At 39.7% G+C, this 22,101-nt stretch overlaps 4 protein-coding genes across 8 annotated transcripts; 2 read left to right on the top strand and 2 right to left on the bottom strand.

Moving 5' to 3' along the window:
• Positions 1–92: 92 nt before the first annotated feature.
• Positions 93–3,591, bottom strand: mpc2b (mitochondrial pyruvate carrier 2b). 2 transcript variants are annotated; one of them, XM_088382960.1, is made up of 6 exons: positions 3,464–3,591; positions 3,175–3,327; positions 2,192–2,232; positions 1,688–1,772; positions 1,336–1,447; positions 93–866 (listed from the first exon to the last, which is right to left on the bottom strand). In XM_088382960.1, exons 2-6 carry the CDS (start codon positions 3,266–3,268, stop codon positions 824–826), a joined length of 375 nt encoding a protein of 124 aa, XP_088239086.1. In that variant the 5' UTR covers positions 3,269–3,327; positions 3,464–3,591; the 3' UTR covers positions 93–823. The 2 variants fall into 2 exon arrangements, with proteins under 2 accessions (XP_088239086.1, XP_088239085.1); XM_088382959.1 differs by having other exon boundaries at positions 3,175–3,528.
• A 913-nt stretch (positions 3,592–4,504) lies between these two features.
• Positions 4,505–9,631, top strand: LOC148394195 (high affinity cGMP-specific 3',5'-cyclic phosphodiesterase 9A). 2 transcript variants are annotated; one of them, XM_088383777.1, is made up of 14 exons: positions 4,505–4,711; positions 5,517–5,678; positions 5,778–5,829; positions 5,954–6,056; positions 6,152–6,294; positions 6,376–6,435; positions 6,897–7,074; positions 7,147–7,269; positions 7,518–7,610; positions 7,677–7,744; positions 7,839–7,941; positions 8,807–8,911; positions 9,032–9,178; positions 9,260–9,631. In XM_088383777.1, exons 1-14 carry the CDS (start codon positions 4,624–4,626, stop codon positions 9,449–9,451), a joined length of 1,617 nt encoding a protein of 538 aa, XP_088239903.1. In that variant the 5' UTR covers positions 4,505–4,623; the 3' UTR covers positions 9,452–9,631. The 2 variants fall into 2 exon arrangements, with proteins under 2 accessions (XP_088239903.1, XP_088239904.1); XM_088383778.1 differs by having other exon boundaries at positions 4,532–4,683.
• A 990-nt stretch (positions 9,632–10,621) lies between these two features.
• LOC148394194 (glycerol kinase-like) lies at positions 10,622–17,740 on the top strand. Of its 3 annotated transcripts, none has more exons than XR_015859721.1 (20): positions 10,622–10,824; positions 12,832–12,905; positions 13,114–13,220; positions 13,611–13,688; positions 13,919–13,998; positions 14,127–14,264; positions 14,362–14,471; positions 14,591–14,657; positions 14,869–14,904; positions 15,178–15,245; positions 15,332–15,374; positions 15,448–15,528; positions 15,598–15,676; positions 15,767–15,863; positions 15,987–16,071; positions 16,181–16,301; positions 16,420–16,563; positions 16,629–16,718; positions 16,808–16,938; positions 17,155–17,740. XR_015859721.1 is itself a non-coding variant. In XM_088382225.1 (20 exons), the coding sequence occupies exons 1-19, from the start codon at positions 10,771–10,773 to the stop codon at positions 16,879–16,881; spliced, it is 1,626 nt and encodes a 541-aa protein (XP_088238351.1). In that variant the 5' UTR covers positions 10,623–10,770; the 3' UTR covers positions 16,882–16,883; positions 17,155–17,740. The 3 variants fall into 3 exon arrangements, 2 of the variants coding, with proteins under 2 accessions (XP_088238350.1, XP_088238351.1); XM_088382225.1 differs by having other exon boundaries at positions 10,623–10,824; positions 16,808–16,883; XM_088382224.1 differs by lacking the exon at positions 16,808–16,938.
• ddx18 (DEAD (Asp-Glu-Ala-Asp) box polypeptide 18) lies at positions 17,264–21,939 on the bottom strand. The gene is made up of 15 exons (XM_088382223.1): positions 21,764–21,939; positions 21,320–21,499; positions 21,148–21,234; positions 20,915–21,064; positions 20,454–20,589; positions 20,280–20,380; positions 19,960–20,159; positions 19,625–19,739; positions 19,340–19,479; positions 19,111–19,272; positions 18,873–19,025; positions 18,574–18,687; positions 18,439–18,495; positions 18,191–18,368; positions 17,264–18,029 (listed from the first exon to the last, which is right to left on the bottom strand). The coding sequence occupies exons 1-15, from the start codon at positions 21,867–21,869 to the stop codon at positions 17,884–17,886; spliced, it is 2,025 nt and encodes a 674-aa protein (XP_088238349.1). The 5' UTR covers positions 21,870–21,939; the 3' UTR covers positions 17,264–17,883.
• Positions 21,940–22,101: the final 162 nt, after the last annotated feature.

The following is a 22,101-nucleotide window of genomic DNA, read 5'->3' as shown; positions in this document are numbered from 1 at the left end:
ATATGGTTTGGCTTTACAACAAAGCAGAACTGAGTAGACATTTCAAATTTCTGTGATTTACGCTTTGAAATAGGACTCAACAAATCAGCGGCCTCTGTTGAACAGGGTTTATTAGCCATTCAAAACAGGCATCACAAATCCACAGTGCCTCAAAGTGCCATTTGCTCCATCAATCGGTAGATCAGGTGACAAAGTCAGTTTGATTATTGCCATTACAGTGAGGTGACTATAAGTCGGCAGGGGTTATAAATTAATTTATATACTTACAGACTTCCTAATAACAAACATTATTTGCTAACCAGTGTTAGCGAGTGACCCTTGTGGAGCATTACAAGCTCCACAGGTTTAATAGAAATGGTGTTATGCAATTAACATTACGATAAGTGAAGCAATGAATTGATTATGTTCTCACAAATTTAAAGCATTAAAATGAATCACAATTGAACAACTGCATTATAAATATGAGCAATGTGATGATGCCCTTCAATGAATGGACACATTCTTCAAAACCATACATTTTTGGGAAATGATTGCATGAGGTAATGATTGCTACACCCTATAATGATAAAAACTAAATGTACAATCAAACAACTTGTTAAACAAGTAATTACTTGTGCGTAGGTGACCATCTTTTTTTAATGTTAAAATATACACACCCTGAGGAAACTTGAGACTTTTGGGAAAGTGCACATTTCCAGCAGGGAGCTCGATACGAAATACGATCGGATCATGTTGCAGGCATGGATGACGTGATGACGTACAAATGATGAGGGATTTGTGGGGCAGCTCAACCGGTGTTGTCCTTTCACTTAATTGTTGATGGTCAGGACTCTGCCACCTCCTGAGCCTTCTGATCCTGGTGGTATCTGTTGAGGGACACAACAGTTGCCCAATGAAGAATATAAATGGTAACAGTACAGTTTCATGAGGAATGTGGTTAAATACGTTTCAACATGATTACAGTGTATGGGAGGAGTATTAAAAAAAAATATATATATGAAATTTTGTTGCTCTAGTCTCAATGACGTGCAATGACAATACATTTGATTCCAATCCCATTATATGTAATTCTATATATGTTATGCTTTCAAAATTTGGGGGGGAATTCATGCACATTTACAATGTGATTAAAACGTTTCAGTAAATTTAAATGGTTAAATCATTTTTGTGTGAGGGCGAATTATGGCTTAAAACAAGGATGGACAACTAGAAGTCTAATTTTTGAAAAACATTTTTAGTATTATAGCTGAACAGCCTGAAATTGTAATAATGTTCACCACTCGGTGACAGACATGACACACAGCATCTAAAAAAAAAAAAGAGTTTCATAGTCACCTCCAAATCCTGTAGAGCTGGGAGGCTCCGGCACTACCCAAGAAGAAGTTGACAGCAAACAGGTTCCAGTTCTTTGGGATGATGACCAGTGAATATCTGGACCAGATCAGGCCTGGGCAGCAAGAGTCGAGGTTATGCACACATCAGTGAGAACATAGTCTGTTTTGTCCAAAACGTCATAAGATAACGTTTGTTTGAGGAAATATGATGCTGGAAAAAAAAAAAAGCATTCGAAAAACCTTGCATACCTTTGACCTAGAAGGGCAATGTACTTTCTATTAAATCTAAGTCATAAAAGACAGTCAGAAAAAAAAAATGCTATTAACTCTTTGTTGCTTAAGTTGTATCTTACCTGTTGCTGTCAGTACTGCAGACTGGGAGGTACTCAGCTTTTCTGCTGGCCGTGTCATGTCAGCCAAACCAGCTGCAACCAGGCCCTGAAATTCAGTTACCGCTTTTATACATAAAAAAAAAAAAAGTAAACCACATAGAACATAATATTGTAAAAGATGACATGATTGATTGCTGATCAATTCATTGCTGCTTTAATCCGGTGGCAGCATTGCTAATTATTAGTGGCTAAACTGCTAACGCTAATGTGCTGGCAACAATGACATTGATGAGCGCCTGGGTGTGAGCTGTGGCAGACAGCAGCTCCTGCGTAAGTGTGCAGTCTTGTGTTTTTATGTTGTCCCGGAATTTTATAAACAACGTGACAGAGTCAGGGGTGGTGGTGGTTTGATCAACCCACAATGTAGCGAGGAAACAATGTATCGCTAGTCTTAACACTGACTGGAAATCAATACCATGCCAGCTATGCGACCTATTACAATATTGATTAAAAAAATGTACTTACCCATTTGAACATCGGAGCCCAGAAGAACACTGTTTTTGGACCTTGAATGAAAACATTTGAACAAGTGAAAACCCATGAGAGCCCTCTTTTGACATTGTTTTATGCATGTCAAAATTTGAAGGGTTTCTCTGCAATCAGGTGAAACCGAAATCCAAGTGGCCAGGCCACAAAAACTGCTGTCAATACAAAAATGAACACCGACACTACTGCTCTGCTGCACAGATGAGGGAACCATAAGGGATCCTAGAACCTGCTGGTTTGGTTGTCAAGAATATAAAAACTTCAAAACTTTCCCCATAGGTGAATTTACAGTGCGCTTCCAGTGCAGTACAAAAGTATGAAAGCATACAGCAAACACAGTTTTTCTTATCATGTAGGTCATGGGGTCTCTCACAATTTGGTTAAGATGTTAAAAGCTTCCTTTGACAAATATATAGTCTTTGTGCTAATAAGACTTAAAAAGGCAAAGAGGACCATAAAAGGCCAGTGGCCTGCTTTCACTACACTTATCACCGAACCAGTGCTGAGGGCTTTATAAAAAAGGGCACGTTTCTGCAAATCAGAGTGAGGCGTTTTTGTTTTGGTTCCGCCCAGTCATACCTGGTCACAATGTTGTCCTTGCACATTTCCATTAACCTTGGAGGGGGGCAACAAAAACCAGACTATAAACCCTTTCAAGCATAAATTGGACTGCCTCCACCTCAGCTGTTGGTTATTGTGATCTTTGGATTAAAGGGTTGTGAGATGAACACAATAGCTTCTCTCATACTCCTAAATAAGCATCAACCTAAAATCTGAACTGACCCTAACTCAAAGCTCACAAACCTTTGTCTCGTTGAGGTTTTCTAAGCAGTTTATCAAAACCAAACACGAAAAAGTGACCTCAATCTCGGTGCATGATTACTGCAAACACGCTTTTAAATGATCGGGACTTCTTTTAAAGATTGCTTTAATCGGAATGCGGCGGTGTAAACTCGCTTTACCTGCAGGGTGGTTGTACAGGGGTCTCAGTTTGGCGGGCAGCATATGCTCTATCCGGTCCAGAATCCTGTGGTAGGACACTCTCAATGCAGCCATGATGATGGTAGTATCTCGGGGTGGGAGGCAGATGACAACCGCTGAAGCTGGAAGCTCGGCTAAACAAGACGGTAGCGATAATGAAGTAGCTTGTATTAAAAGTTACGCAGTATTGTAAAATATACGACGTTGTAAATAAAAAAATATATTTTTCTTTTCAGATTAAGAAAGTAAAGGATGCCAATTCTTACGTACTAGCAACAGCACTAGTCTAGCTGTCACTAGCTTCTCCCCGAAAAGGTGACTTTCCGCTTGTGCTGCAACCTTGGTCAATAGGGCGGGGCTAGAGAGTCACACTGTCCTGATTGGTCTGTCTGTTCATAGGCCGTTTGTGATTGGTGTAGAGTGGAACATGTGGGTCATGCCTCAATTTCTGTCCAATCGGATTCATCTTCTAAATATTGCCACACAGTTTTAAATGCTGTTGTGTCGCCTGCACAGCAGAGGGCAGCAAAAACATCACAAACGTTACTCTATTGTCCGCAGAAACTCAGTGTGACCTGCTTTCCCCCTAGTCATGTTGAGTGCTCTGTGGTTGCCACTAGTGATGGGAAAATTAAGCTTCATGAAGTACCCTATGGTGCTTTTGGTTTAAGGACAAACGCTGCTGCAATGGACATTTTTTCATTTTGATTGCTTCTTTAAACCAGGATTGCCATCATGAGGAGTCAAAAAAATCTTATGAAGCTTCATTTTTCCATCACTAGTTTGTGCAGATGCCTTTCCAATGTCAGATAAACAAACAAACAAACAAACAAACAAACAAACAAACAAACAAACAAACAAACAAACAAACTAACTAACTAACTAACTAACTAACTAACTAACTAACTAACTAACTAACTAACAAAACAAACAAAAAAAACAAAACATCAAACACAAAAACTGATTAGTAACTCAATAACATTTTGCAAGAAGAAATTTTTAAGAATGATGATTTTTGTGATTTTTGCTTTTTTACCGTCCAGGCTGTAGTCTGCTTTTTTGCCAAGGTGCTAAGAAAAGAAGAAAATGTTTGATAGAGTGTACATTGTGACAAATTATTATAAGCCATATCATTTGAAGTTTTTTTGTGTGTTGAAATAATGTAATCATAATGATTTTAGAAAATAATGTTTGGAAGGCTCTTTTTTCAACCATGGGTAAAACAGCAGTGTGTTATTGTCTGATTACTTTAAATTTGTGTCATTAGGAAACACCGTCCAATGGAGAACAGAAGGCGGGGCACAGAAGAGTGGGAAGTATATTAAAGGGAGGCGGAGGGTTGTTCAAAGTAGAATAATGAGATATACGGATGCTTGATTCAGACCTGTGTACAGTACACACTGCAACGTAAGCTCCTCTGAATAAATGAGATGGCAACAAAAATTATTTACTTTACAGTAAATGGGAGACCAGAACAAGCCGAGTTCCCGGTGAGTTGTCCTGCTCAAGATGTCAAAGGTAAGAGCAGATAATTTACTGCCTACCTTGTCAAAGGGTTAAAGTATCATTGCTTATAAAACATTTTCTATGTTCAATGTGTAATGTGTTCAATGTTCCTGAACGGAATTTTGCAAGAGTAGTCAAATAAACACAATGTTTAACTTCTGGTGTGGAAGCAAAGTGGGGCTTAATGTGCACAGGTTTGTATGTCATCATAAACCTCACAATGATTTGGTCATAGAAAGAATAACACGGGAGCAATCGAGGTCTGCTAACTTTCCGACGGCAAACAGCTGCCACTGACAGCTCTTCAGTCTTTATGTTCTCTGGCCAAACATGATTCATGCATTTTGTTTGAAGTGCTGTGGAATGCCAAAAGGGTCTAACATGGATGACTCATAAAACACCAAATCATTTTAAAAGCAACTTGTCACTTATTACGCAACTGCTTGGTGTCAGCTTAAAGCCTCGACGTGCATACATCTGTTGGGTACTTGCAGTGTGGAATTAAAGGAAAACATTTTTTTTTTACGGTATTTGTGTTTGAAATGTTCTGTTCAGAAAAGTACCATTGAACGTCCGTGTAGATTCTCTGTCCCTGAGGTCATGGTATCTGCAAAGCTTAAATCAAGGCAACTGAACTCAAGAGGTGCAGTTTCCACTTCAACTCAAAGGGCTTTTCCGTTGTGAATCTTAAGTGCACAGTTTTCTTATGCCTCAAGCAGCACTGGGTTTTGATTCAAGGTGAAATTCAGTTGCCTTGCGTCAATAGAACAGCACAGAATCTTTCAAAACACAGCAAAAACTGAAGCGACCCTTCCAGATCTGTTCCGAGCTGCAGCTGAAGCCGGTCCACATGACATCTTAAAGCTTTACAATCCCAAAGGCAACATCATCAACATCTCACCAAATCTGGAGCCAAATAAGCCCAACGCCTGCTACAAACTGGAAGTAGTGGCTTCTGGCTACAACAGTCAGCCATTAGGTATATTTTCCTTGGCACAAGGGCACAATCTTTAACCTGCTTGCAAAATAGTTGACATGACCTTTTATTGTCTTTTATTTCTCTTTATTTTCAAATAAGGTGTGGAACTTGCTGGTGCACTGGGATATGATCTCTCATCCATGGAGAAAAGGTGGAATACCTCAAACCCATTAGAAAAAAGAAAAACAGCGAAAACTAAACGTACATTTCCTCACCCTTATTGCGTTACCGTACAAAGGAGTTAAATGTATTGTTATTGTAACATGTTATTTCAGACTTAAAGGCCTGGAAAAGAAAATCCTCGATGAAGCAGGAACTACGCCTGCAGTCATCTATGAGATGAAGAAACAGGTGGATTCATTCCGGGAGAAACTAGAGGTGCGTGGAAATTTACTTTGAGGCTTCAAAAATACGTCAAACTGAAAAGCATGTACTGTCTAGCTAACTTGTGTCTTGAACCAATTTCATTTTAGAGTGTGGAGCATCTCAGCTGGCTGGGGTTATTCAAGGACTTGTCTGAGGGGGCACACAAGCCCTCTCCGTTCTACCACAAGAGAACGTTACATAAAACCAAAGAGGAATGTGAGCATGTGCGTGAAAAGTTCCTTCAAATGAGGCATGTGCAAGTGACGCCAATCTATTTTGTGTATTCATACAATCAATCATTTCTTATTATCTTATGGTGTCACCCTCGCAGCTCTCTGGAGGTATCAGAGGAAGTAAGGCAGTACTTAAAGACTCCAACATTTGACAACTGGTAGGTTTTGGATTTGGATCAAGTGAAGCGCTGTGAATATTTTTTGGATGCACTGTGTGTATCTGAAAAGATTGTGGTCTTCCATTCTTTTCTTCTGGTTAGCATACTCATCTCAATATCAATACGCCTGCAGAGGGCTCACATATCAAAAGGCTCACAAGTGGCTTATTCAAAATCATGTTTGAAGTGGTTCACAAATACACAGTATGGATTGAGATGAGCTTTTACACAGTTGGGATGGATGGGGATTTATATCACGCGAAACCAAACAGTCACACACAGATGTTTACAAATCTCCGCTCCGGGTGATTCCGTTTGAATGATTTATGATAATTAATTTATTAACTTGTGTTTATCATGCTATTCTTTCCTATTTTATCAAAGCGGTTGACAGGACGGGCAGATTAAATTGACTTTACTGACTCATCTGAGATGTTTTTTCTCTTTTGGTGTGAGTGCAGGCAGTGGGAGGATGCGGAGATAATGGTCCTTCTGCAAGTCATGTACACAGACTTGGATTTTATTGCGACCTACAATATTGAACCTGAAGTATTACAACAGTTCCTGTTTGAAGTGTACCGCAGATACAACAACATTCCTTTCCACAACTTCAAGCATTGCTTCTGTGTCACCCAGATGGTGGGTGGAATATGCAGCACCGGAGATCTTATGAATCAAAAGTCAAAGAAATTTTGTCATCTCTTGCAACAGATGTATGGTTTAATCTGGTTGACCGACCTGAGAAGTAAGATGGACGGCGTTGACCTACTGATCATGCTGACGTCTGCAATCTGCCATGATCTTGATCACACTGGCTACAATAATGCATACCAGGTAATCTTAATATAGAAGAGATCAGTCCAATGTACCTCTCGAATGTTGAAATATTAAACAGCTCCAGCCCAACAATCAACTTCACTATTATATTGTCATATTTTTATTTAATCAAACCCAGTCCACCTGAAAAAAAATAATGCTACTCAAAATTGTTAGTGTTTCTCAAGTGATTGGTTTGCAAAGTAGTTCCTCAAAGGAAAACAAATGTTATTTCCAGCCTTGGCTATGTGTGCATATTATTCCAGATCAATGCTCGGACAGAACTTGCACTTCGCTACAATGACATCTCTCCCTTGGAGAACCACCACTGCGCAGTCGCTTTTGATATCCTGGAGAAGGTACAACTTTTACAGAAATTGAAAGAAATTAAGGGAGTGGTGAGATGAAGAATTTGTTGTGTCTAGACAGAGAGCAACATTTTCAGAAATCTGCCTCTGGACCAATACAAGCGGATAAGAGAAGGCATTATTAAGTGAGATTTTTTTTTTAATTTTAACCATTTTGTATATGTTAATTTGCTCTGCCCAGAGTTTATTACACAACAGCACAATATTTTGAAATTGCAGATGCATTCTGGCCACTGATATGACAAGACACAATGAGATCCTCAACAAGTTCAAGTCCATTCTGGCTCCGTTTGACTTTGACAATAAGGATCACAGAGATGTGGTAAGAAATTAAATTGTACTCATTACTTATATCCACCTTTTTTTTCAATTCTTTTTACTGTAACAAAGACAAATGATTGCTATAAAAAACCTACTTAAAAGGTTTGTTTTTTATTTTTGACCTCCTTTATAAACAGAATCTTTGAGTAAAAAGTAGTAGGAGTGGATGATGTCATAAATTGAGACGATAGCATGACTGCAAATAAGGAGTAAACACTTCTAAAAGGACAGATTGGGAACCAACCTCTGTCATTGGGTTCAAAGTTCAAGTGTGAAGTGTGTAAAATTCAAATGAGTGCGTGAGTGTCAAGATGACATGAGCAAAAGATTAATCTGAGCAACAGAAAGCTCAAGTGATAAAAGCATTTATAGTTCCATAACAGGGAAATAGGTCATTGAACAGATTATAAATCCATTAAGATAAAAAAAAACTAAGCAAGAAAAACATTTTTCAGGCATTATTTGTTTTCTAAAGGTGGGTAATTTACCAAATTTCATCCTTTTGTACACAACCTGAGCACCCTTGTGTCATCATCAGTTTGTCAATCATCTGTCCCTTCGTTCGTCCTAATTAAAAGCGCTTGCATCACTGCTCCGTCCCTCCCTCCTTCCGTCCATCGTCAGTCGGAAAAAAAAAATCATCGTCCAGCAGATAAGATGCTCAATATCGCTACCGTACGGTGGCTGCAAAAGAACTTAAGAACCCTAACATTCTTATTTTCACTTGCAACACCAAAACGTTTGACGTTTAAAATGGCTTCCTTCCCATTTACATAAAAGTAAAACAACAGGCTCTGTTTTCACTTAAACTATGTGTCGTAAGGCTCATGCACAAGGACTCTACTGAATCTTCCATCCTTACACAGCTTATGATGATTCTGATCAAAGTGAGTGACATCTCCAATGAAGCACGACCCATGGAAGTGGCAGAGCCTTGGCTGGATTGTCTTTTACAGGAATTCTACAACCAGGTGACGCAATGGATTAAACAAAATCATGTTGTAGTGACACATGTTTCAATTTCAAAAAGTCAACTTCAATGGATCTTGTTAACCGTAATCAAAATTGAATTAGTTCTGTGTGGTCCTCAGAGTGATGTCGAGAAGTTACAGGGTCTTCCTGTCACCCCTTTCATGGACCGGGATAAGATAACCAAACCCACATCTCAAACTGGCTTCATCAGATTTGTGCTTTTGCCGCTCTTTATAGAGCTGGCCAACCTCTTTCCCTGCCTGGAGGTAATCACATGACTTTGCATGCAACCCTAACTCATTGGTCTGAAGGAATCTGCGACTTTGCTGGCATTTTTGGATCTGCAGCAACACATCATTGATCCAGTGCGGAAGGCCCTTGACTACTACACTGCGATGGAGAAAGCCCTGGAGAAAGAGAAACAAAATCGAGCTCAATGTGAAAATGGATTCAAGAGCAAAGAGATACCAGTGGAGCAGCCGAGTAGAGATGAGCGGCGGACCTCTGGACCTGAAGCTTCAAGAACAGATACACAGTGACCAAATTGAAACTTGTATGTACAAACTCAGATGTACTTAGGGCATTTTGAATGTTAAAAAGAAAAAAAAAAAGTTTGTTTATGCAGGAGGTGGCAAAGGAGACTCGAGTAGAGTAAAGTGATTTTGCTAAAATCCAATTTATGAGATAACGCTGACCGAAATAAAACAGACTCCAACCAATTCTTGTAATATATTTCCATCTGTTGTTCTTTTTGTGTCACTGAAGACACAGAAGTTTTCAAATAATCCAGAAGCTAGTGCCAGTGAGTTAAATGGACATGAATAGTAAATGAAATAATTTCTTCATGTTATTACATCAACTGTTGATGATAGCTACTCTCACATGGCTCCAGGAGAACCCAACTAGCGTGTCGACTAATACCATCTAGTGGTGAATACTGATATTACAATTAAAAACTATACAGTGGCCAATCGAGGATTTAAGTTAGGGACCGGGCCAGCCTGCAAATAGGGAAAATTCTTGTTTAATTAACAGCCCTGGAATTATTCAAAAAATCAAAACAAACCTCCAATATGCTTTTTTTCAAAAACGCTCATCTCCATTAAAAAAAGTCAAAACATTGGAAAAAATTAGGGAAAAAAACCCTGTGAATATGTGATGTTTGTTTTTGTTTTAATGAATCAAGAGCCAATCACAGTGCAGTCCTCGTATATGTACAGAGGGAACAAAGCAACCCACAAGAGTACAAATATTTGATCAGTCATGAAGTCCAAATATTGAATCTGTTATCATATGTTAGCTGGCAGGCAAGACCACTTCTGGTTCTCACTGAGAGGGTAATCAAATTGTGTCCACAGATGCATCTTTTGCGCCAAGATCAATTCTATTTTAGGCTCAGGGGTGATTTTGTACTCACTGAAAGAAGAGAAGGGACAACCACGTGTGTCAAACTTTTTAAGCATGCCTACTGTTGCAACAGCTGTTTGTCTGCAAAGTGTGTGACGTAACACTTGCCCACCACTGGACAGTTGGATGTCTGCATGGGCTAATAATAATTTCATGACACTTGAATTTTTTTAAAAATGAAATATGATGAGTATCAGGGCCATATGCTTTCAACAACACGTGGGTGCCTCTTTTTGCCGATTGGACAAAATGCGACCAACGCCTTTTAGTGAGGAACCTATGGGAGCGTCGCTTGAACCGGTCCGGCTTCTTTCGAGCAGGCTCGAAAATCCCGCCTACTCGCAAGTCTACTCATGATGCATAATTGAGCTGCTGTGCTTCAAATGCAAACACGGGACTTGGGAGCAGCAGGGTTATCATTTTTCACTCACAAAGGAGAGAAAACACAGCTATGGATCCACTCGTGGGTGCTATTGACCAGGGCACGAGCTCGACGAGGTTTCTGGTAAGTGACGTGGCAGCGTGGCAGCATGTTCATGTTTTGGTTTGTGACAACGTTACATAACGCACCATTATCTCGGCATAGTTTTAAAAATAGCAATTATAATGTATTATAGCATACTGTTTGCATATAGCAACAGTAAAGTTCAACAAATGAAATCAGATTTTTTTTCCAAATAAATAGAAATATCAAGGAAATAGTAATGATGACGCTAAAAAGTTACATGATCAAGAAAATACTGAAGTGGAAAGGGCTTTAATCTTTTTTTTACACTTTGTTTTAAAAATTTAAGATCTTTTATTTTGTCCACAGCTCTTTGCATTTGAAAGGTTTGTTTAAATGTACTTTTAATTATGTGAAGCACATTGTGTTACCTTTTGTATTAAACTTATTATTTTGATAAAGGTACCTTGCTGTGTCTTTAAATAAACAAATATAAACTTGAATAATGAGGTCCTAAAACTGGGTAAAATGTGTCGAAGCTTTAATGAAAAAAGCAAAATAAGAATAATCCTACTGACTGCAGGACCCCTTTGCTTTTACCTTGGACCGGCTCTGGATTAAAGTCTAGAGTAGATACTCGTTCTCTCAATATATACAATTATACAGTGTAGTGTGTGTATAAAATGTAATAAAAATAATGTGACATAAAATATCATACAATATGATAAATAGGTCAATTTATGCTGCTTCAATTCTTGACTGAGAATTTTCATCAGCATGCAAATTTAAATCACTCGTTGCCTCAATGACTAGCTTGCAGTGCAAGTATTGTATCGGCTTCACCGTGTTTGTTTAAATGATTTTCATTGCTTTTGTCAGATTATAAGTGATGAAATCCTTGCAATTCCTATCAGTTGTATGTTGAAGTGTGATGCTATCACCTGTCAAAAATTAACTTTTCATCTGTGGTGTTGGAGGTCTTTTTATAACCTTTGTGGTCCCCCCCTGTCCTACTTTTTGCATGGTTTGGAACATAAGTAGGCAATTAGTGGCCTACAAGCTGCATGCGGCCTATACCTTCACTTGGAGTGGCCCTCAACTAATTTTTGACAATGTTGTAATAACAGTGTTCACCACTAGATGGCAGACATTGTTTAAGCTTGCCTCAAACCCAATTTCTCCGATATGAAAAAAATATATACAATCTTGTTGTGTTTGTCTATCACTCTCCCAAACTTACCAAACTTGTGAAACCATCGCTCTACATGGGCCTTCCAAAATAATTCAATAATTTAGTCTCTTAAACTACTACTAGGATTTCCCGAACAATACTCAGGTTAGGGCTGTCTTAACTAGCCTTGGTGTATGAACTGATGGAGCCTTCTTGATTGAGAGGAGAAACGGTTTCCAAGACAACCAAAACAGTACAGCTACCATTGAGTCAATGGCCTGAGAAGAAATTCTGATTAAAGATCATATACAAGGTTCCCCAAGGGTCTATTCTTGGATTTTGTCTATTCAACATCACAAAATGTTTTGTCACACTTAAGCAAAGTTGCAGATGACTATGGTCACCACATGACTTAAACGGAAATGACCATTTTATGATGATAATGTTGTAAACAAACACCCTACTGCAAAGCTGAGTCATATACATTTGAAAAATATTGCATTTTTCTAACAATTAATACTATCCTGTACTCCATACCTCCAATTTATACGATTTATCTGACAAAATATGACTTCTGTGATCAAATGATATTGACATTACTTTGCATAAGTGACCAATTCCTTCACCTACCTGAATTCTATGTTAAAGTTCATCTGATGACACAAGAAGTTAAACTTTAACTTACCTGGTTGTTTTTGGACTAAAGTTTAACATACCTGGTTGTATTTAGACTCATTGCAAGACTTAAATGAAAATAAGCAAATCACAGACACCGTTGCTGCGTTTAGAAAGATATAAAACACACAAATATTTGAATAACTAATTATTTTGTTACTTTTCATTTTGTTCGTGAAAATATTTTTGATGGTTTTTTTTTCTAATCTGCTTTTTCACAGGTCTTTAATGCCAAGACAGCTCAATTAATCCTTCACCACCAAGTAGAAATCAACCAAAGTTTTCCAAAGGAGGGGTGCGTTTTAAATATTCATAATATTACTTAACTATGATTTGCATATCCACGGGTCTACTGGACATCAAAAGTATAATTTACATAAACTCCATTGTTTGTGCCAAGGATAAATTCATCTTCTATCCTCTTGGTTTCTTCATGTTAAGGGATTTGTTAGAAATCTTATTTCATGTCAACATATTGAGATGTTTTGTATTATTTTTACCAGGTGGGTGGAGGAAGACCCCAGGGAAATAATAGAGTCAGTCTATCAATGTATTGAGAAAACATGTGAGAAACTTAGCCAGCGCAACATTGATATTGGCAACATAAAAGGTGGGTCAAAGTGCCTCCACTACTGCATACTGTGTCAAACTCAAGGCCCGGGGGCCAGATGCGGCCCACCATATCATTTTTTGTGGCCCGCAAAGACAGATTTGGCATCGACTTTGTGTCATTACTAAAATTACAAATTGTCTTTAAAAATTGCAATTGATCTTTTTAGAATATTTGAACAGTTTTTACTAGTCTCTGATTTCAAAATGAGTCCTTCATCACTTTTTGTAGCCTATAGTGTATTTTGGAAACGTTGACAATCATAATGGCTCTCCGAGGGAAACTATGACTACGATGCGGCCTGTGACAAAAACGAGTTTGTCACCCCTGCAAACCTCAATTTTTGAGACCTGAGTTTTGTTATTGACAATGATCATGTTGTTTCATCAGCGGTGGGTGTGACCAATCAGAGAGAGACAACCCTAGTTTGGGACAAGCACACTGGAGAACCTCTCTATAATGCCATTGGTGAGTTTGCAAAGTATTATATTCATAGTCTGTTATGTGTTATATTGCTGACTACTACATTGGTCCTCAAAAACATGACTTCATCAAGCACTTCACCAACATGGATGCTCCAAGAACCTCTGCTGTTGCTGTTAGAAATAGATTACACTGAATTGTATAGTCCATCTGGATTAATGAAAACGAACAAAATAACTAAGTAAAATAATTTTTTTGACATTCTGACTCTTTAGTTTGGCTAGACCTTCGCACACAGTCCACAGTGGAGCGGCTCATCGATAAATCACCAGGCAAAAATAAGAATCACCTCAGGGTGAGTGTAGCCGTCGTTGTTTTCACTCAACATTTCCTTAAAGTTGAGTAACTCTAGGCTAGAATTTGTTTACTACTCTCAAACGTTGCTTTTTTGATTTCTCCATTTTCGAAATATCTTCAACACAGCATAAGACCGGCCTTCCCATCAGCACCTACTTTAGTGCAGTGAAGCTACGTTGGCTGCTGGATAACGTCGAAACGGTGCAACGGGCTGTGCAAAGCGGCCGCGCCATCTTTGGCACGGTGGACTCCTGGATCATCTGGGTACGACCCCCGCGTAGTAATAGTGTCTTTTTGTACATGATCGATCAGGGATAAGGAAATCGATGCTCGGTGGTACAAGTTTTTTTTGGCTTCTCAGTGCCTGACAGGTGGCAGGAATGGAGGAATCCACTGCACAGATGTTTCTAATGCCAGTCGCACCATGCTCTTCAACATTCACACTATGGACTGGGATCATGAGCTCTGCAGGTAATGACGCGCGCACATAACGCACTGACATAATATTTATAATATATGTGCAAACTTTTCTGAAGAGCCTGTGGTAATTTATAAAAAAAACCACACATTTCCTGTTTTGCTGCTTTTAGTTACTTTGATATTCCAATGGAACTTCTCCCCAAAGTCAAAAGCTCCTCTGAAATATACGGCTGGATGGTAAGTTGTTATTTAATTTACATCGTAAGTGAACTCTAAGGCATTGTTTGTTCGCTTATTTTGGAGTTAACTATTTTATAATTTTCAAAAAATATACATCATTTAGCCCAAAATAAGTGTGTGTAGTGTATATTAACCTGAAACCCAAGTTTGACAATATTTGAAATGCAAATGTGAGACACGTACTTACCTACTCATGTCTTCTCACCAGAAAACAACCAGCCTTGAAGGAGTTCCAATCTCCGGGGTAAAACTTTTCTTATGTCGTAAAAGAGGAGAAAAAAACATTATTCTTCCATTTAAATATTATATTTAAATATGATATTAATTTGCAAATCATATTTTTTTTAATTTGGATTAAAAGTAATTTTATTACACATAAATGTTTAATATATTAAATACATCATTTTATTAAATTTTGATTTATTTTGTTGGTATTAAATTTCCATATCAATACCATATTGTATGTCTGTGACAAAATGTTGAGCAAAAACGTTAATGGCGACATTGTTATTATTAGTGTCTTGGTGACCAGTCGGCGGCCCTGGTGGGTCAGATGTGCTTGGAGGACGGCCAGACCAAAAACACGTACTGTACATCACTCACACTTCACCTTTTTTTGTATCTCACAAGTATCACTAATTCATTGGATATCTTTTTATCGTCACATTGAGGTATGGGACGGGTTGCTTCATGCTCCAAAACACAGGGAACAAGGTATGTTAAAACAGAACGTAGCTTATTGAAGATGTTTTGTCATCATTCTTTTTCTGTGTTGCAATTTTGCTAGCCTGTGATGTCAGAGCACGGCCTGCTGACCACAGTTGCCTACAAACTGGGAACAGATCAGCCTCCTTGCTATGCGCTCGAGGTTTGTGAGTAGTTTGAATATTCTGCACGTATTTATTACATAGAGCCATTACTCATTTCACCCTGACAGGGCTCAGTGGCCATTGCTGGAGCAGTCGTTCGATGGCTCAAGGACAATATGGGCATAATACAATCCTCCGCAGAGATTGGTATGTTGCTTGAAAAGCCACATTAAAAACTACATTGAATGACAGCCGTCTTTTTAAAAAAAAAAAAAAATATCGTCACTCTCATTTCAGAGAAGTTAGCTGCCTCAGCAGGGACATCTTACGGCTGTTATTTTGTGCCTGCTTTCTCCGGGCTCTATGCCCCATATTGGGAGCCCAGTGCACGAGGGTGAGATATGCAGTCCTGAATGATCAGAAAATACAAAAAGATTTTTCCCTTCTTTCCCAAACTTAAAAATTGGTCTGGGACTTTGGTGTAATTGTGCTGATTCGCTCTTTCTCTCTCCTGTAGCATCATCTGTGGCCTCACACAGTTCACCAACAAGAGCCATTTGGCTTTTGCTGCTCTTGAGGCTGTTTGCTTTCAAACCAGAGAGGTAGTCAGAAGCTCTATTAAACTTTCTCGTCAGATTTAGGGCCTTTTCCAGCATCCCGCTGGTGGAGTAAAACAAAATCTAAAATTGTGGATTACTTTGATTTGGCCAGATCCTCGATGCAATGAATATGGACAGTGGTGTTCCTCTGGTGCAGCTGCAAGTGGATGGAGGCATGACTGCTAACAGATTGCTGATGCAGCTCCAGGCTGACATCCTTGGCGTATCTGTAGGTATGTTTTTCCTCATATTTAAAATCGTTCTCCATTTAAAATATTCACAAAAAATCAACTTAATTAAAAAAAAAAAAATTCAGCTGATCGTGTATTCATTTTTGTCATGGTGGTCCAGTGAAACCTTCCATGTCAGAGACAACAGCTCTAGGAGCTGCCATGGCAGCAGGAGCTGCAGAGGGTGTCAAAGTGTGGAGCCTGAGCCCAAGTGATCTTCCTCACATCACTTCTGAGAAATACGAGCCTCAGATCAATCCTGACGGTAAGAAAGCAAAACCTGTGAGCATCTTTGCAGCACGTGGCTCACCTTACGTGTAATCTTCTCAGAGAGTGAGTTCCGCTTTGCTCGCTGGAAGAAGGCTGTCCAACGATCCATGAACTGGGAGACGACAGAGCCAGCAGGCTGCGGTGACAACGGTATGGCATCTTTTGTCCTGAATGTGGAGCCATCTTAAGTGTGACTCTTTTTGATTCTTGAGGCTTCACCTTGGCTCTCTTACTGCCAGGTTTAGCCAAGGAGGTGAACAGCATCCCTTGGGGGCTCTCTCCTTCGCCTCCCTCTGTCAGAGTGGACCTCTAAAGGTCCGGCATTCGTTGCTGCTTTTATTCTTTGGGCAAATATTTTGAGTGTCTGCAGGTACCTGAAGTCTTTAAACACTTAAGTATAAAAAATCTAAATGGATGTGATGCACCCAATCTCTGATTAAGAAGCATACTAAAAATTGAATGAACCTGCAGAAATCCTGACTGATGTGTTGGATAGTAGAAGAACACTGCTGAATGCATCTGTCAGATTCCATATCATTTTCAAATACTTTGATCACTCATTCATCTTTTTGTTCCTAACCCCCAGATAACCAGCAGAGACGTTCGATGGGAATAAAGGTGCTAGATGCAGCCACCTCAGAGCTGTCACATGACTCATCAGCGGACAATTGCCAGCTGGAATGAAGAGTGGAAGCTGTGGAGCAATGAGAAGGTTTCTCTTTTATTTGGAATAAGAGAACACTTCAAATAATACATAAAGTATTTTCTAGGCACGGTTATGACAGGGTTGGAGGGTGGGGCACATTTGGAGGATTGATGGGTTATGGTAGATATTCCAAGGTGAACGTTTATTTAAAATTGAATCAGGAATGTTGAGTGTAACAAATAGAAAATAGTACAATGGCATTTGTATGGAGCATATCTGCAACTTTTCAGTTTCCCTGTGCAATTGATTGACAAGAACGTTTTTTTTCATCAGATAGAATGAATTCCAGATTACTGTATTAAATGTTTTTTTAAACTTTTTTTTTTTATTTTTAACTCAGGGCTTCCACATGTTCTCAAATAAGTAAAACGAAGTCATTCATTATGCAAGGTCACGTGAGAGTTTGTATTTAAATCCAACATGTATGCACTAAAGTTTTGTGGACAAATATAATTAGTCAAGCAAACATGGTGTGTATATATATATCTATAAAACATCCAGGAAATAGCCACAAAATAGAATTCCTACAAATTAGGAAAGAGAAAGAACCTTGAGAGCTATTTTTTCTGATACTGTCAAGGGACCAGTCCGGGCATTCTGATAACCCAATTAACGAGAGAACTGCCTTGCGTCATTCCGTCCTTTGTTGACATGCTTGAAGATTTTGGCCTTGTGCACATTCTTGGATTTCTGGTAACCAAAGCCACCACCGCCGCCTCGCTTTTGCAGCTTTGCACCTTTGCTGCCATGGACGTCTGAGAAAAAGTTGGTTAAGGCAAAAGAAAAAAAAGCTGGATGAATCATTTTACAATGCTCTACTTTTTCCTCAAGAAGTGGTGTGGTGTAAAATTATTTCAAGAGGGGAGAATTCTAAATTTGTAAAAGATTGTTCTGATTATTTGACAGAAAAGGATACTGAGATCAACGTAAGGCGGGACTTTGAATCCAAACGACATCGCCACCATGGGGAGGTTGAGCGTGTTGACGCTGTAGATCTGCTTGAGCGAGTGCGAGTCGTAAGCCCTCACGTACGACTTGTAGGCCTCTTGGGCTGACTTGTGGAGGTAGTAGTTCTTCTCAATCAGTTTCTCCAACTAAGACAATTTTCACTGACGTCAAGAACATTTCACCTCAGCTGCTGAAGTAAAGCACTAGATTGCTTACCTGGGACTGGATATCTGAGATTTTACTCCAGGAAAATTCAAACTCACTCAAGGGGACCTGGAGAGCACGGAACGCTGTTACTCTTGTCGGCGCACGAAACAATCCACGAGCATGGAGGCAACTTGAAATATTTACCTTGGCCTGCTTGAGGAAGCGCAGGAATCCAAGCTCCTCTGGTCGCAGAATTAGTAGTGCGTGGCCTCTGCCGTTGATGCCTCGAGCTGTTCTGCCCACTCTGTGGATGTATTCCTGTGGGCGGGAGGTTAAGTTTGTAGAAGCTTCATGAGGCTAGAAAGGGAAAACTAATCACTGACAATGGGTTTGCTGACTTGAGATGGTAACATTGCAGTGGTCTAAATTCAGGTTGCTGAATGTTTGTCTTTGTTTAGCAAGGCTTATTCAAAATGGGCACAGTGTCATAGTCATCACGAGACCTTGGGGTCATCTGGCGGGTCATATTGGACGATCCAATCCACCTCCGGGATATCCAGGCCTCGAGCCGCTACGTCAGTGCAGAGCAAAATGCCAGAGTCTGCATTGCAGAATTGGAAGAAGGTGGTGGTGCGTTTGGTCTGCTTTTGCTTGCCCTAAAATGATGAAGAACCCGGTTTCTTCACAGGTCTGCTACGACAGATAACACGAGTGGGACTGACAATTTATGTCACGACTTACATGAATGGCCATGACGGGGAGGTCGATATAGTTGAGGAGCTCATAGTGGAATTTGACAGACATGCAGGAAGAGAAGAAGACCATGAGTTTCTTCTTGCGGTTCTTCTTCAGGAAGGTGAAGAGCAACAAGAAGCGCTTCTCCGATGGACATACGACATAGCCCTGGGATAAAAGGGGACAATCGTGAAGAGAGAGCCTGACCACTTCAGACGCCGTGCCATCAACATACCTGCTCCAAACCATCGACAGTGGCAGTGTCCTTGTTGTCATCCACTCCAACATAGAGCGGCTCTTTCTTCAGAGAAATACGAGCCAGGTCCTCCACCTTGCGCGTCTGTGTTGCTGAAAACAGCATGGTCTGTCTTTTCTCTACAGAGAAGACACACCAACTCTCATTTACGCTGATTTTGACCCAAAAAACTTACGTTGTTATAGGCATTAGAAACATTGATTAGCAAAAGGAACTACAAAAGAATAGACACTAGAAACCAGGAAAAAAAAATCCAACACATACTAGGCAGAAGCTTTATGATCTGCTTCAGTTCTTCCTCGAAGCCCACCTCCAAGATGCGATCAGCTTCATCAATAATCAAACACTGCAAGTTCTTGTACATGAAGCTGGGTGTGTTCTAAGGATACAAATGCGCAGAAAGGGTCGCATCAGTTTCACACAAATTGACAATTATAAAGTGACAAAACATGATTGCCCCCCTCAAAAATGGACAAGAATGAATAGAAGGATGGCAACTTTTAGGAGCATTTTCTATCATATCAGCGCAAACAAATGGCTTTAGTCGTACAACACTTTTAAAATGAAAGATATTATTGTACAGATGGAGCTCAGCTCACCTGGAGGTGATCCAGAAGCCGGCCTGGTGTTGCCACCAAGATGTTGATACCGTTGGAGAGTTTCTGGGCCTCTGCTGATCGATTGCTGCCTCCCATAATCAGGCCATAGGTATGCACGTGGTGGGTCATCAGTTCTTTGAGCACACCGTACGTCTGCATTGCCAACTCGCGCGTCGGAGAAAGAATCACTACACCGGTCCCTGAGGGCAGACAAAAACAATTTATGGCACTATGACCAAAAGAGAGCGTAAAACCCGGAGAAAAATCAACATCTTTTCAATATTCCTTCTTAAACAATGGATGAGGCGAACAATCATTACCATTTCTGGGCATGAATTTAAGTTTGTAGATGAGCTCTATGGATGGGATTAGGAAGGCGAGAGTTTTACCACTCCCTGTCTTGGCAGCAGCCAGCACATCTCTGTCCAACAAAACAAACATAATCAACAACGTTAATAATAGCTGCAATTTATGACCAAGAATCGGATGCCCACCTTCCATCCAGCAGAGGACGAATGCTTTTGTGCTGGATGTCAGTCATGTTTTCGAAGCCCATCTCCTTCACTCCTTTCAGCGTGTTTTCACTCACCAGTTCAGCGAGAGAAGCAAAAGACGTGTCCTCAAACGCTCCTGGACAGAAAGGCCAACAGATTAGAATTGCAATTATATTTTAATAATCTGATTGAGTAATTAAAAAAAAAAAGACAGAGGAATTGATGTTTAAACCACTAATTAGTTGCAGTGTGACATTTAACAATAAAATGTGTACTTGGGGTTAGTCTTATCAGAGGAAGCATGGGTGACTCCTCTCATATCCAAGACAACCACAAGTGTTTATGTATGCCTTGGTTGACACCCGTATCATGATGGAAACATTGAAAGGGCAACACATAGGCAATAGTATTCACAAGCATGATAAACGTTAACAAGCGGATGAATGGCAAATGATAATTACCTGTCAAGCCAAATGGTAATTCAGGAACATCTTCTTTCTCACCATCCTCCTCATCCTGCTCATGTGGTTTGACAGGTTCCTCCTCTTCCTCCATCTCACAGCCATCTTTTTCACCATTAACTTCGTGCACAGTTTTGGGCTTTTTCTCAGCTAAAGAAAATATATCAATTTGAGAAATGACATTAATGACGCATTGTTTACACTGTGGTTCCCTACAGCTTCAGAATTGTTACCTGGTGATTCAGGTTCTTCCTCTTCCTTCATCTCACAGCCATCATTCTCACCATTAACTTGGTGTACAGTTTTGGGCTTTTTCTCAGCTAAGAAAAAAATATCAATTTGAGAAATGACAGTAATGACGCATTGTTTACGCAGTGGTTCATTACAGCTTCAGAGTTGTGTTACCTGGTGATTCAGGCGTGAGAGGCGGTTTTCGTTTCTTTTTCTTCTGCTTTCCAGCGCTTCTCTGTGCACTAGTTTCAATGTCAACTGGCTCATCGTCCTGCTTCTGCTGTTCTTGGATGAGTTTGGGTTTGGTCTTGCACGCTTCTTGAGTGGATTTCTCATCCACTCCCTCTGACTTCACTGTGATAAATGTCGAATCGTAATGAGAACATCAAACAGTTTTGATGGACTTATTGTTGATTTAGCCTACTTGTTTACAGGACGCAAACAATGATGCAACAAAATGCATTAAGGGCAATTACAAGATCATTTACCATAGACTTTTTCAGATGTTTATTTGCTGAAACATAATTAGAAATCATGCCGCGAGAAGCTAACGACGTTAAGGAAGCTAACAGTCGTCGTCGAGAAAAGAAACATTACACTTTGACGATCGCTACTTACCAGACTCCTCCTCCACGGCGCACTTCTTGAGTAGCTTGCGCTCTCTGTTTTTTTCATTTCTTTTCTGTATTTTCTTACGGAGAATTTTCATCTGTAAATCGGACATGTTGACGACTGAATCACACGTGTAAGCGGACTGGATGGGAGTCAGGACCCTATTTTAGGAGCAACCTGAAAGTTGCCTGAATGGAAATGTCAAGGACCCCCACAAGGTGTTAAGCAAAATGCCCTATAAAAAATACTAAAAATGTGTTTAAAATGATCATGCAACTTAACAAATTAAATTTTAACTAGCAATTAATGCACACAAAGACAGGTGACATTTATCAATTTTATTG

This window comes from Syngnathus floridae, chromosome 8 (genome assembly GCF_059516105.1).
Source record: "Syngnathus floridae isolate MCC-2025c chromosome 8, RoL_Sflo_1.0, whole genome shotgun sequence".
Taxonomy (NCBI): Eukaryota; Metazoa; Chordata; class Actinopteri; order Syngnathiformes; family Syngnathidae; genus Syngnathus; species Syngnathus floridae.
The sequence above is the reverse complement of the archived record's forward strand: the minus strand, read 5'-3'. Positions and strand labels throughout refer to the sequence as shown.

Bases quoted from the DNA above. Each gene is read 5' to 3' on its own strand.
- mpc2b (XM_088382960.1), bottom strand. From the start codon at position 3,268: ATGGCTGCATTGAGAGTGTCCTACCACAGGATTCTGGACCGGATAGAG. The intron at 1,448-1,687 runs GTAAGATACAAC...CTTGCTGCCCAG, and splicing joins TGCAGTACTGACAGCAACAG to GCCTGATCTGGTCCAGATAT. The intron at 867-1,335 runs GTGACTATGAAA...GTCCCTCAACAG, and splicing joins CAGCTCTACAGGATTTGGAG to ATACCACCAGGATCAGAAGG.
- LOC148394195 (XM_088383777.1), top strand. From the start codon at position 4,624: ATGGCAACAAAAATTATTTACTTTACAGTAAATGGGAGACCAGAACAA. The intron at 5,679-5,777 runs GTATATTTTCCT...TTTTCAAATAAG, and splicing joins CTACAACAGTCAGCCATTAG to GTGTGGAACTTGCTGGTGCA. The intron at 7,270-7,517 runs GTAATCTTAATA...ATATTATTCCAG, and splicing joins GCTACAATAATGCATACCAG to ATCAATGCTCGGACAGAACT.
- LOC148394194 (XM_088382224.1), top strand. From the start codon at position 10,771: ATGGATCCACTCGTGGGTGCTATTGACCAGGGCACGAGCTCGACGAGG. The intron at 13,221-13,610 runs GTGGGTCAAAGT...TTGTTTCATCAG, and splicing joins TGATATTGGCAACATAAAAG to CGGTGGGTGTGACCAATCAG. The intron at 16,072-16,180 runs GTAGTCAGAAGC...TGATTTGGCCAG, and splicing joins TTTGCTTTCAAACCAGAGAG to ATCCTCGATGCAATGAATAT.
- ddx18 (XM_088382223.1), bottom strand. From the start codon at position 21,869: ATGTCCGATTTACAGATGAAAATTCTCCGTAAGAAAATACAGAAAAGA. The intron at 19,480-19,624 runs GTATGTGTTGGA...TCTTCTCTGTAG, and splicing joins GATCATAAAGCTTCTGCCTA to AGAAAAGACAGACCATGCTG. The intron at 18,688-18,872 runs GTCTCGTGATGA...TCCCGCCCACAG, and splicing joins ACCCGCCAGATGACCCCAAG to GAATACATCCACAGAGTGGG.